The sequence below is a fragment of the Ictalurus punctatus genome, chromosome 18 (assembly GCF_001660625.3).
Source record: "Ictalurus punctatus breed USDA103 chromosome 18, Coco_2.0, whole genome shotgun sequence".
In the NCBI taxonomy this organism is placed as follows: domain Eukaryota; kingdom Metazoa; phylum Chordata; class Actinopteri; order Siluriformes; family Ictaluridae; genus Ictalurus; species Ictalurus punctatus.
The window spans coordinates 1,160,467-1,175,000 of record NC_030433.2 but is presented as its reverse complement, the minus strand read 5'-3'; the positions used below and the strand labels follow the sequence as shown (position 1 = coordinate 1,175,000).

Genomic DNA, 14,534 nt, shown 5'->3' with positions numbered 1-14,534 from the left:
TCTTGTCCAGTGATTGAATTATGATCTAATTATCATTTTTCCCGTCGATACTTTTCTTATAAAAGCACGCCCCATCGTGTTTTAAGGTCCTTCTGGAAACTAGCATAAGACAAATACATTAACTACATGCCAATAGGCTGTGAGAGCTCTGGTGGTTCTAGCTCTAGTTTTCTAAACTAGTTTAGCTTTGAACCTTTTCTGAAAATGAAACCCCCAGCTGTATGGTTCTGCATGAAACGAAGAGAGAAGAAGCTTTTTGGGATGCATGATTAAATCTGTGGACTGCGTTACTAAGTTACACTCATCCTCCAGACCACATATTTAACTCCCCGGAATAGATCATAGATAATAAGCACCTGTGCAGTCTAATCGCCCCCTCGTGGACAACATCGGCCATAGCAGGCCACTGGATTATAATGTAGGCTACTTGTTATAATCCAAAAGAGACTCTGAAAACATGACTCATTCATTCATTCATTCATTTATTCATTCGTTCGTTCATTTAGCTTATTTCAGTAAGCTCACACTCACTGACACCAATCCACGGGGTCTTAAATAACGGATACAAGATCCGATGTAATGCACCTAACGTCCATCAGGGAACGCTATGTGACTCGGCTCCAGACTCCCTACTATAGGTCATGCAGTAGGGTGAACAGGTCATCAAATAATGTATAAGCCCATCTGTACTAAAGCCTCTGCAGTGCACTACATGACGAAGTGTCATTTGGCACTAAACATGCAGACCGTTCGCACACACACACACACACACACACACACACACACACACACACACACACAAATAGTCATTTCAACAATGAACAAGACCCTCTTGAATACGTGGAAACGAATAAAAACCGAACTCACCAACCTCATAGACAAATATATGAACATAAACAAATAAAACACAAAACAAGGCTACACCTGGGCTCGGTCCTAAATGGCACAGCCTAGGTGTGAGGACACGGTGCGATACACCGGACCCGAAACTCCTTACACCCATATTTAACATACACACATCTCTATGTCTGGGATATCTAGGTACAGTTCCACAACATATCTTAACTCTTCTGAGAAAATATCTGAACTCTTTAAGGCTCTTCAGCTGTCCCTCAGGGGGAACCCTTAAGGGTTCTGTACACGACTCTACAACTAATAGGAACTAATACGGGCCGGAAATCCAGGAGCAACGTTTTTACGAAGGTAAGAACAACAATGATGCACAACAATTATACACAACACCCGAGGAACTCAAGTGTAGGTCAGAAATGAGCGAATTCTGCACCCTCGTTAGTGCACTACATCCGATTGGGATCGAGCCTCGACTTGTTCGTCTGAGAGCTATTTCTACTTCGGGTCGTCGCCAAACTACACACAGGTGAAGTGCGCTGCTCGAGTCCTTTACACAACACCCCCATTCATACGGCGCGCGCACACGCACGCACGCACACACACACACACACACGCACGCGCACACACACACAGTTTATTCTAGAGGAGAGTGACACAAGCCAGCTCTCAGGGCACCGCGCGCGCTTACTTTCCTTACAGTCCGCTTCCTAAAGTCCACTTACTTTGCGTGGAGGTGAGAGGTACCGCGGTCTCTCCTTCGGGTCGCAAAATTCATTTGTATTCATTTGTCCTGCCAGTTCAAAGTCCTGATCCGTTAACGTGCCGTCACCAGCCGGTACCGTGTCGCCAATCGTCCGGATGTGTTAAAAGGAAGAATCCTGGTCTCGCGCTCTGACCCCCCGAGAGAGCCAGCAAAAAATAATCCGTTGGTGCAGCGCGGCTCCGCGCGCGCTTCTTCTCTCTCCTGCAGTCCCGCCGCCTCTGGACCAGGCATTTATGCGGGCAAGACGCACGCGCTCGCGTTCCAGATGGGCTTTTGGAGGCACGAGCGGACCGGCGGCGTCCCTCTTCTTTTTACCACCCCACCCCCCCCCCCCCCCCCCCCCCCTCCGCCTTCCGCCCCCCTTACACTTACACACACACACACACACACACACACACACACCTCCATTAAAAAAGGCTAACCGCGCGGAGAAGCGCTCGCGGGACAGTGTCGGGTTTCGCTCCACTACACGCCGCCTCTTTAGTTGGCTATAAATAATTTTTTTTTCACTGATCATTCTCTGAATTGTTAACCTGTGGACGTGTTGGACGAAAGCTATGATTATCAATGCTGTTGAACAGAAATATCTGAATCCTAGGCAGGGGACTAGAAAAGAAGAAATGTTAATAGCAGCCATTTGAAGAGTCTTTTCGAACCCATGGTCTGAAAAGTAATCGCTTCAAAGAGCCCTCTCTTATTGTAGAAACCAACAGTGACCATTACAAACTTACCATTTCAAGATTTTTGTGCTGTTTTTACTCTTAAAGGAGAAATGTAAGCAGCATCCATCCATCCATCCATCTTCTATACCGCTTATCCTTTTCAGGGTCACGGGGAAACCTGGAGCCTATCCCAGGAAGCATGGGGAACAAGGCGGGGTACACCCTGGACGGGGTGCCAATCCATCGCAGGGCACACTCACATACACACTCACACACCCGTTCATACACTACGGACACTTTAGACACGCCAATCAGCCTACCATGCATGTCTTTGGACTCGGGGTATGGCACCCTCTGGCTGTCTGGCTGGATGTTACAGAAGGTAGGGCTGGTGTAGACAGACATGTAACTACATAGTAATGACACGTGGAACGTTTGTATTGTGGTGGGAATTCTCAGGTGAATGAAACTTGAGAATTTTAGAGTCTAGTGAAACAAGGACTTAGATGTAGAGATGGAGGTGGTCAATGATTGCTTGGCCAGATGCTTCTGCTGCTGAATAGCCCTCTGGAGTCTTAGGTGGGCAGCCTCCCAAGTCTATCAGAAAGACACTGGGCAAAAATGGAATCCATGGAAGAGTGGTGAGGTGAAAACCACTGCTAACCCAGAAGAACATTAAGGCTCATCTGAAATTTTCCAAAACACTCCTTGATGATGCTCGAATCATTTGGGAGAATGTTCTGTGGACTGATGACAAAAGTGGAACTGACTGACCAAGGCACTACGTTAATGTCATTGACAAGATCCAAACTTTATGGATTGTTGGTGACTAAGTCGATTTGCCCCAGTGTTCACCATCCGCAGAAGAATGGGCTGCTCGAACGGCTGACCCAAATGCATAAAAATGTGATTCGTAAGTTCGTTCACAATGATGCGTGAAATTGGGATAAGTGGCTCAAGCCTCTGTTACTTGCACGGGGTTTCCCCCATTCTAATTATTGTACAAATGCAAGCCGTGCAGCATCTCAGACGTCATTAGAGAAAATTGGTAGGAGGAATCTTCTAATAGCAAAAATTAAATTCAATACGTTATTGACCTGAGAGCAAATCACATGGTGGGGCAATTCACACAGGAGAATTTGCTACAGGCTCAAGGATGTCAATCCCGGCTGTATAACAGGTCAACTCGGCTATGGGAATTTGCACCAGGAGAAAAAGCACTCGTCTTACTACCCACAGTGAGATGTAAATTACTCGCAAAGTGGCAAGGTCAGGCGAACGGATAGAGGTGATACACTGCAAGTATACCACCTGAAACCATGGAGAGAGGTGATTCCTGTGGCTGTGGAAATGGTTATTCCTGAGAGGGAGGAGCTGGAACCAGAGGTAAGTCTAAAAAGTGCAGCCCATTTCACCCAGGTTCCCTGTGGAGACCACCTCTCAAAGTCCAGGGGGGGACCGGTCGCAAGGTTGCAAAAGGAATTTTCCGATGTGTTTTAACCCCAGTCCGGTCACACCGACTTCATAGAACACCACATTACGACCCCTCCAGGTGCGCTAGTGCGCAGCCCTACGTACCGGTTACCTGAATGCAAGAAAGATGTTGTTCGGGATGAGCTCAAGGCAATGGTCATTTTTCAGTGCCTCCCATAACCCGTGTGAGGGCAGAACAACACACACACACACACACACACACACAGCAAGAAGCGTGAACTTGACAGCGCGAAAGACGTGGGTGTTTGTTGTCTGTTGAGTTTTTGAAAGTGTTCTGAAAAGCGCGACCGGAATAAACGTGAGCCTAGTTAAGATTCCGCCTGTCTCTCGAGTCTTCCTCTACACCCTCACACACCAGGGTTCTACAAAAACATACAAAGTCCTACCCGTATATGACATTCTTTCTCCTCAGTGCTGAGAATGACTTGAGCCACTTCCATTGGTTCAACTTCAGACATGACGAAGAACGGTTTGCTCTGGCCATTCTTCATCTCTACCGTGACTGCAGCCATCTACTGGAGCTGTTGATAATGGTTTCCAACAGTTAACCTTGAGCCATGATGGCAGATCAGGAACCTCTGCTGGATCCGTGGTTTGAGGCAAAGCTTTCTGTAACAAAAGGGCTCTCAGACAAGTTATAGGGATTCATTTGCAAGAACCATATCAAGGCAGAAATCAGGGTCTAAATGTTCCAGGTCAAAATACAGGGTGAACTGTAAGGAATGCTCTGAAGCGATGGTTTATGTGCTTTTGAATGAATGAATGAATGCCTTTTATTGTCACTATACACATGTACAATGAAATTAAGAGCCACTCCTTTTCTCAGACAAACAGAATTTAACCCAAAATTGAACCCAATTTTGTATCTGATTACAAGCTGAACTGAGTAGGCACATGTCCATTTCAATATGGCATGTAACAATCCAAAAACGTCATCAAATCTTGAGAGAGGCACACGGCTTGCAAGGCTTTAGATTTTCAGGCAGACTGACTGGATTTGTTAAATTGGATTCTTACCCAAGCTTTGCAGGCAGAACGTCAAGGCTCAGTTAGCAAGTAGCCTAAATATATACATTTTCGGGGAGGAAACCGGCGCACCCAAAGAAACGCCTGCAGCACGGGGAGAACGTGCAAACTCCGCACAAACAGGGCAGTGGCGTGAATCGAACCCCCGATCCTGCCGGCGTGTGGCGAACGTGCTAACCGCTAAGCCACAAATTAAGGATTTTATAGTTTACCAGTTATAAATAAACAGCAGCAATATTCATATAACGAGCAGGGTAAAGGCAATTTCTTGGTGGTTGACTGCAATGAGACAGAGCACATCAACTACATCTTACATTTAGCACATCAGCATTCATTTGTAGCCGAAATGGTGTTACTGTTGCTGCTAACAGCTAGCTAAAAAAAATCCAACTGGATGTTTGCTCATAATCAAAAATGTTTTAATGGCTGATTGGCATTGCAAGAACTGTCTACTACCCAATTGACAGATTAACACAGTCAATTGCCTAAATTTAGTTAAGAGTCCTCTGGCCAGTGCAGCGTTTTTTAGAAAATGCAATCCTGTGTGAACATAGAACTGCATTTAGGTTAAAAAAAAAAAAATGGCCGGAAATTTGCTGCCCACTAGAGCAAATATTCCCACAGAAAAGAATTGGGGGCTTTATTTCTCTCAACTGCAAACATTCACAGTACAAGAAAAGGGTCTTTTAGAAGTTCTCGGTAGACTACAGATGCCTCTCATTATGTGTACTTTTAGCCACTTTAGCATGGTGTGATTTTCCACGGAAGGTTAAGCAGTACGAATTCAGGTCTGAATACACACCTAAAGAAAGATTTGACAAAAAGAAGCAGTGGATTAAAGAAACACAATATTGCCATGAAATAAAATCTTTTTTAAGGCAATTTCTGCAACAAATAAAATCTAAGGTTTTTGGGTTTTTTTGCATTAGATCTATAAGAAGTTCCTTGGGGAAATGTTCTAAAGCAAACATGGTCTTATGCTTGCAAATTTGACTAACTTCATATGAAAAGTCTTGTACCCGGCTTGGATTGGGGTTACCAGGACCGTCCCCTGGAGCCAGGCTTTTGAATGAGCATCTGGTGAACAGGCCAACCTCATAACCCAGTGTGGAGGCATCTTTTGGGCTCACCAACTGCAATATGAATAGCCAATAGTCAGGATGCACTGGTGAACACTAGCGGTCGAGTAGAAAAAAGACGTCCAAGTATTGCTTACAGAAAGCTCTTCTGATTCAATTGAGATGTATAGTTGAGCCAAAAGAGCTGTGGAAAGAGCAGTTGCAGAAACAAAAGCTCAGGCATGGAAGGACATGAGAGGCCATGGAAAAAGATATTTGGGTGGCCCCAAAGATTTTCTGACAAACCGTTCTGGAAAACCATGTCGAGATGTTGAAGGCACTGGACTGACGTTGAGGTTGTGTTGGGTTTTATGGAGATCTGGTGCCGTGCCTTTGGATTGGCAAACTGGGATGGTTGCCTCATTTTTTTTTTTTTAAGGCAAACAGAGGATGTACTTATATTAACGGGGAATCACACTCATCAGCCTACCAGGGAAAATCTATGCCAGGGTTCTGAAAAGGAGACTCCAACCAACAATTGCGTTTAGATTTTAATTCACATAATGTTTCTGTAGTACTGAAGACGTGATGATAACCGCTGCGGATAATTACATCCTCTGGGCTTCAAATACTTGGAGTGTATACTACCATACTAAATATTATGTCAGTACACCAATGGTATCATTACTACTTAGACATACTACTTAGAGCTTAATATGCTGTTTGGGACACAGAATTAAATAGACTTGCCTTTCACAAACAAATGATTAATCCACCTAGTGGAGAAGGGCAAAGCACAACCCATGTTAGGAACATGTTAGTTCTTCCACAACTTACTTGTAATAGCATTTTTCTGCCAGAGAGGGGGCTCTCCAAAGTTCAACTTTTAACAATAGCGTCTTAATAAATTTGTCCCCATGATTTTCAGTTTAAATATTAAATCTAAAATTATTCGAGAGACAGCAATACAATCAGAGAAGCTGTAAATGCCAACATTCAGTTTTGACTAATTAGCGCTGTACAGCATTGATCAGAACAACAATAGAAAGCATCATCAACATCATAATCATCATTGTCATAAAAAAAAAATAAATAAACCTCATGCATCAAAATGTGTAAATTCATATGTGAGTGGTTTGGTGTGTTTGTGTTTTGAAGGGATTTCATTTGCTGTTTGTTCTGCCAGAGCTTAGTGCCACATCAAATGGCGAAAGCCACAAGTCTAGTGAGCTAGAACACCTACGCATTGGACACGATCATACTTCCTAATATGCGCAATATATGACTATATATATATATACATATAAATGCACGTTACTACTTCTAATGATGAACATTTTTCATTATTATGGGGGGGCAGATATAAAAAGCGCTGCCGTGTGTGTACGTGTCCCGTCGCACAACGCGGTGAAAACTCCCACACGACGTTAAGAGTGTGATTAAGGTGTGTACGTGCCTGTAACGCACTCCGATAAAGTGACTAAAACAGGAATACTCCACACGCCTTAATTAGATTTGTGTTTACTCCGAGTATGACTTTAATCGGATTAAGGTCATCGATAATCTGTTTACATGCTAGTGTCTTAATCAGAGTATCGGTTTAATCGGGGTGATATCGGAATATCGTCGTCCATGTAAACGTACTGATAGAGAGGTATGTAGGCAGTACGTAAAGCACTAGTTAAGCTGGCTATATACTTTACTAGCTAGGGTTACATGCATTGAATTCGTACTTCTCTCCGTGAGCGATCCTTAATTGTACGCTTTGCCACACAGCAACACTGACTGATCCGGGCGCGTTTTCCCACCACTGTCTCAGAGCGACACAGAGGGCAGGTAATTGGTGTATGAATAATACATTTAGTGTCAATATTTAACCTTTAAATTTAAATGTATTTAGCTTCACAGTTACCATTTATATTTAGATTTAATATTAACATTTAGCATTTAGATGTAAATTTAACGTGTATATTTAATATTTACATTTATATCTCCCTATATAACTATTGACCAAGGTTCTATTTGTAATAAACACGTAAGCGTAACTGTGGATATAATACTTAGCAAGCCATGATAGTGAAAATATATTAAGATGAATAAAGGGGTTCGAAATAGATTAAACCTGGATCGTTTCATGCGGCTTTAACCATATCGAAGTTTCTACTAACCCATCTCTTAAAGTAATTGTTCCTGTTAAGATTTTCTGCTCCGGTAAGACTCCGTAAACTTACCCGAGGGGTCCTGTGACCTGCAGCCTGTAGGTATTACGGCCAATCAGAAAAGTCAACATTACACAACCACATGCAGAATATTCCTGCTACGCTTATGTGTGTGGAGCTCAGAATGTCCTGCAGAACTGGCTTTTGTTTTACATTCTCGTCTTTTTTCATCAACAATATTGCATGTTGATATAGTCAGAGTCAGTGTTTAATGACGTCTGTGTCGTCTGGTCATCGTCTCGTCTTAGCCGTGGAAAAAACGGTCATTAAGGAACATTTTTATCCATAGCTTTCGTTAACAAAATGAACATTATTGTACATTAATCTCAATCTAAATGTATCAGAATGACCATCTTCAAAAAGTGTGTGTGTGTGTGTGTGTGTGTGTCAGTCACAACAGTTTATATTCCCTTGAAACACAAGGCCATACACTTAATACAAACGCACACACCCATACCACATTCTTTTGGCTTTTGGGGAGCACATTTTAATGTACTCTTTCAATCATTGATCCTTATTTTACTTCCTCACCCTGTGTTTCAATCAGGGTTTTATTTGGCGTTGCACTTAATTATAGCCTGTTTTATGTATATGTGTGTGCATGTGTCTGTACTTGCTTCTCGTTCAGCACCCAGACTGCTTTGATTATGCTCTTGCTAACCCCAATGCTCTAATTACACTCCAAACCAAACGATCCCCATGCTCTCCAAATAACCTAGCCAGACCAGATCAAACACATGCACACCATCATTAAGCAGGCCACGCCTGCTCAAACCGCTAATACTTCTCCCTCAGCCAATCACAGCAAACTCTTATTGCCAGGAACAAACTGACTCCCATGATCTTCAAGCAATATTTTCATCATTTACCAAAAATGAATGCTATTTTATTTTTCTCTCTCTGCTGATTAGGAACTTATTATTAACTCTATTTTAACTAGAAATGACAGTCTGAAAATCCTATTGACACACATTCAATTTCTTTAAGCTACTGTGATGCCATGTAGAGCTGATTCACGTGGTAAAATGCACGTTTCTGACCATTTTAACTGTTGTTGGGGTCTTAAAGACTAAAACTTGGTACGGTTCCAGCTACTCTTAGTAGGCTTAGTTTGGTAATGTGTAAGTGATGAAGGCTTTGAATTTGACTTAAACACTGCCGTGAGAGACACCTTTAGTTGCTTAGAAGTTACCCCAGGTTCCTTTGTGACCTCGCAGACTCTTACACGTCTTGCTAAAACCGGGTAGCAGTGGTCTTGAATTTCCTCCATGTGTACACAATCTGTCTGACTGAGGATCGGTGGAGTCCAAACTCTTCAGAGTTGGTTTTGTAACCGTTTCCATCCTGAGGAGCATCAAAAACTCCTTTTCTGAGGTCCTCAGAACTCTCCTTTGGTTGCGATACTCTTCGAAAAGCATGTTTTGTGAAGATCAGACTTTGAAAGATCTCTGTTCTTTAAATAAAACAGGGCATCACTCACTCACACCTGGTCGTCATCCCATCGACTGAAAACACCTGACTCGAATTCCACCTTCAAATTAACTGCTAATCCTGGACGTTCACATACTTTTGCCATTCGTAGATATGTAATATTGGACAATTTTCCTCAATCAATAAATGACCGAGTATAATATTTTTGTCTCACTTGTTTAATTAGGTTCTCGTTGTCTACTTTTAGTACTTGTGTGGAAATGTGATGATGTTTTAGGTCACATTTATGCAGATATATAGAAAATTCTAAAGGGTTCACAAACTTTCAAGCACCACTGTACAGCCAGTCTGTGCAGGATTTCACAGAGTTTTTTGTGATTGTTGCAGCCAAAAATCTAAGGGTTAGGGTGAGCCCACAAAACCCACAAAATCTGTGGTACATTAGAAAACCTGCGACGTTTACTTCATTTCGCATTCATTCCTGCAGTCACAAAATCGTGAAATCCTGGAGGGACTGTACAGCAACACAGTCTTGCTGGGATTAAGTGTCAAGTGATGAGCTCCCATCCTTGAGAAGATGTCTGCCCAACATGCTGAGATCTGCGAGTTTCTAAGGGAGGAAAGGAAGCATTAGTACGAAAAACAGTGAGAGGATATTACCTCACTGAGACCAAGTACTGTGCCTTGTGGGACACCACTGGATAGTCTGCCTGGAGCAGACATGGATCTCCACCTGATATGACAGTCCTGCCAAATAAGAAGCGAACCACCGCCATGCTGTCCCACTAATTTCAAGACAAGAAAATCCCAGACTTGTGATTGGACGATGAAAGGTCAAGGAGAAGAGGACATGAAGCTTCTTCGTAACAACCATAAGGGTAAATTCTATGGCGTATGCCGCTCTGAAGCCAGACTGGTTAGGGTCTTGGAGGCCATTTCCTGTAAGAGAGACAACTGAATGTATACAGCATGTTCAAGAATTTAACAAAGAAAAAAAAAAAAAAAAGAGACGTGATACCAGTCAGGAGATGCTGATCTGTAGGTATCTAGTGTGGCCTGGTATAGGCTCCAGTTCCAGTGTGACTCCAACTAGGATAAGGTGGTTACTGAAGCTGAATAAATAAATTGCACGCATGTGTTCTGTCTGCAAAAAAAAAAGAGAAATAAAGAATAAACATGGAGAGAGACCGATACAGATAGATAGATAGATAGATAGATAGATAGATAGATAGACAGAGGATAGAGAGCGAGAGAGAGAGAGAGAGAGTTGGGGTATGTGGATGGCTCCACCCTGCATGATCCTTGGTTATTTAGAGACACACACACATGCGCGCACACACACACACACACACACACACACACACACACACACACTACTATGCGATCACACCCCAAACAATAAACACATATAAACATTATAGATATCCTCAAACAAAAATCTGTAAAAGCAGACACAACCATATATAGATGAACACAGAAACCCACAACACAAAACACACACACACACACACACACACACACACACACACACACATGCCACAGGCATTTCCATGTGTGGAGGTTTAAGCCCTAGTGTGGTTACGTCTAAAGCCATAATCACTAACATTCTCTCTCATAACAACACAAGAATAACCTACACACACACACACACACACACACACACACACACACACACACACACACACACACACACACACAAACACACACACACACACCTTCATAGTCACACAATTTAGCATGTTTAGACTCTCACTGGCCGCAGACTCTTGTTTAAGCTCTGAATCCAGGCAGGAATTGTAGCATTAGGCTAATGCTACGTGACTCATCTTGATTGATACTTTCTTGGTATTGGACTTGGTACTCTAAAGAATTCACCTTCCTAACACGTGGGATAACATGTTGGTTACTGCGAAGGCAAGCATCAAGGACACAACCATACTATACGTGTATTTACAGCTTCATTCCTTATGGATGTCCTTTTGCTTCGTACTGTTGATCTTCATAGGACCCTCTTTTATAACGAATTCCCATAAAAAAAAGAGTAGCCCAGAATATCGCCGGGACCGAAACGGACCGTTCTACGTCCGTACAGTCTGGAGCACAAGGACAGTTTCTACAAAACTAGTAGATCACCCGATGACCATGAATGCGATCTCACGTGTGTATCCTATAACAGATCCCTCACTACATCACGTTCATTCTTTCAATAGATTTAAACTGTAGCGAGCGCACGCGGGTCACGTGATTGTGTTCTTTCGTGGAGAGTCTGCACCGTTGACAAAAACGGAAATCATCGGCACTTTTGAAACGACCGATAGCCCGCTCGCCCTGGATCGCAACAACCGATACGCACCGCTTTATAACCATTGAAAAAAAGAGGTCTTCAGTGGCTTTCAAATGACACAAGCCGCTATCTAGTGTGCCTGAGAAAGAGGCCATGAAAGTTCAGCAATTTAGCTGACTTTGCAGCTTTTTTTCTGGCTACTCTGGCATCACAGGCACTGCCATGGAGCTTATCATGTTCCGATCTGTCGTTTTCAATGTCCCCAGGTCGTAAAGTTTTTGGAGAACCAGACCACGGGCTGCCATGGCCAACCTCAGTGCGCTCACTCTCAGTGTTAACAGATGCTTGTGGACCAGTACTCAGCAGTAGCTACTACTCCTGGTTCTAGACCGAGGCCGTTGAGAGCCAAAAAATATAACCAGAAAAGAAAGATTTTCGGTAAATGCCAATAAAGTGCTCAAAAATGGCATAAAATTGTACTTTCAAAGAAAGGGATTTTAAGTATACCTCGACGAGGGTAAATGTAGTATCGGTTTATCGATCTTTTCCGCTGACTTCGGTATCAGACATTTTTGGTTTCCTTTTTGGCATCCGCGTCATCTTATTTGTGGTTCGCAAAAGTTTTTAAAGTGGATTCTTTTGGATTTTTCTTAAAACCGAGTGCAACAGCACCACCAGCGGTCATAAGAAACCGCACAGACCGGTATGAAGAGAAGCCGTGGGCTATTGTCCAAGCCAACTGAAAGGGTCCATCTTCTTTAGAATTTGAAAGAAGTATTGCTACCTATGTACAGCGGATATAAAAAAGTCCACAGGTCCCTGTTAAAATCGCAGGTTTTTGTTGCATAAAAAAAAAAAAAAAAAAACACCAAGATAAATCGTGTTAGATCTCTTCACAGGTTTAACGTGATATACTGCAGCGACTACACGATTCAACTGAGAAACGAATAGAGAAGTATGAGGGGGAGAAAACATTCATCCATCCATTTTCTATACCACCTATCCTACAGGGTCACGGGGAACCTGGAGCCTATTGCAGGGAGCGTGGGGAACAAAGCGTGGTACACCCTGGACGGGAGGCCAATCCGGGGGGAGGGAACGAAAAAGAAAAAGCTTCCTAATCGATAACGTTCGACAGTGAGATCCCGTACACACTTTGCAAGCTCTTTGCGGACCACGGCTTCAGCACTCGGACGGAACCAAGAAGATGTCAAGAAAATCCTACAAAAATGTCTGATCTTTATTCGGGGTTAATCAGAACCACTTCGTTAACGGCAATTGCATGATGATAAATATATCTACGTGTGCGCACCACATCCGAACTGATTCGGTATCTCGGTTTTCTAGCCGCATAAAAACAGTACCCCGTTGTGCACTGGCAGCACGCATTTAACATCCTATATTCTAAAGCCACCCCGTCTCCATCCATCCATCCATCCATCCATCTTCTATACCGCTTATTCTTCCTTCAGGGTCGCGGGGAAACCTGGAGCCTAACCAAGGGAGCATCGGGCACAAGGCGGGGTACACCCTGGACAGGTCACCCTGTCTCTTAACTACAATACACACCCATACACACGCCACACACACAACTATAAACCTCATGCTAATTTCAAGTTATGTTGTAAATGCGTAAACACGCAGCAGGAGAAAAGCTCATAGAGAGAAACATACACAGGCCTAGTTTTTCATTTGGTGACCACCACACAGACTGATGCTTAGTGCGTTACTTTAAAAGCCACAGTGGTGTTAGTGTGTTTATGTATATATATAAATATATATTATATGTGTGTGTGTGTGTGTGTGTGTGTGTTTGTAGAAGTAGCCACACAAAGCTGTGTCAAGGCTATGACGCGAAAGAGGGTGTGTGTCTGTAGGTCGTGGTAATACACAAACCACAACAGAGGTGACCGAGACAGGATCGTACATCCGTAATGTGTTTGTGTCTTTTAAAACAGCATGGGAAATAAAAGTCCATCAAAACGCTGCAGATCATGTCCGGATAATAAGGATATTCGAATGTCTTTACTCTCTTTCTGCACTGTTGTACCGGTCGTTCTTGTACACTTAACCTGCTTTCAGAATCACCCGTATACTGGAACATGTCTGTGACGTTAAAGTCCTCCTCTGAAGGGGATCTTAGAGCATATCGTGGTCCGGACGCACCGCTTCAATAAGAGACAATGAGGTACTGTGGGAAGCATCCTAAGTGCTTTCACATAGCAAAAATATATATATATATATATATACATATACAGAGAGCTAGATACACTCACGGCCACTTTATTAGGAACACCTAGCATTTGGCAGCGGGGCAATGCAAAACATCATGCAGTAATTAAAAATGTGATCTCAGTTACCTGCATTAGCTAGTGAGTGTATATCATATTTTCAGCATGTACTGACACTTTGAATGTGACCGCATGCGATCCACAATAACCAAGAGCAGGAGAAAGGGACCCCTGAAGACACAGACAGACAGACAGACAGACAGATGTAACATGTAACTAATAATATACAAAGCAGATCTCAGTACTAAATTACTCAAATGCTTTGTCTGAGTTAGAAAGCACTGACACTGTGTGTGTGTGTGTGTGTGTGTGTGTGTGTGTGTGTGTGTGTGTGTGTGTGTGTGTGTGTGTGTGATCCACTAGGTGGTTAAATGCAAATGTTTAAGTGAGTCAGAAAGCAAGAGAGTAAAACTTTTTACTGTAAATGTTTGTGCGTGAGATACCCTCAGAAACA

General features: G+C 43.0%; 1 protein-coding gene and 1 long non-coding RNA gene across 3 annotated transcripts in view; both read right to left on the bottom strand.

Annotated features, from left to right (window-relative positions):
- col27a1a (collagen, type XXVII, alpha 1a) overlaps positions 1 to 1,912 on the bottom strand; it is a 64,110-nt gene extending 62,198 nt beyond the window's left edge. For both annotated transcript variants that reach the window (XR_008398300.1, XM_053687815.1), the window contains exon 1: positions 1,575 to 1,912. Coding sequence is in view for 1 of the 2 variants with exons in the window: in XM_053687815.1 (XP_053543790.1) it covers positions 1,575 to 1,627 (53 nt within the window). In the remaining variant the exon portion in view is untranslated. The remainder of the gene's footprint in view (positions 1 to 1,574) is intronic.
- A 7,810-nt stretch (positions 1,913 to 9,722) lies between these two features.
- Positions 9,723 to 14,252, bottom strand: LOC108278639 (uncharacterized). Its single transcript, XR_001815367.3, has 4 exons — positions 14,150 to 14,252; positions 10,524 to 10,649; positions 10,239 to 10,444; positions 9,723 to 10,115 (listed from the first exon to the last, which is right to left on the bottom strand). It is a non-coding gene; the product is annotated as an uncharacterized LOC108278639 (long non-coding RNA).
- Between the last annotated feature and the right edge of the window lie 282 nt (positions 14,253 to 14,534).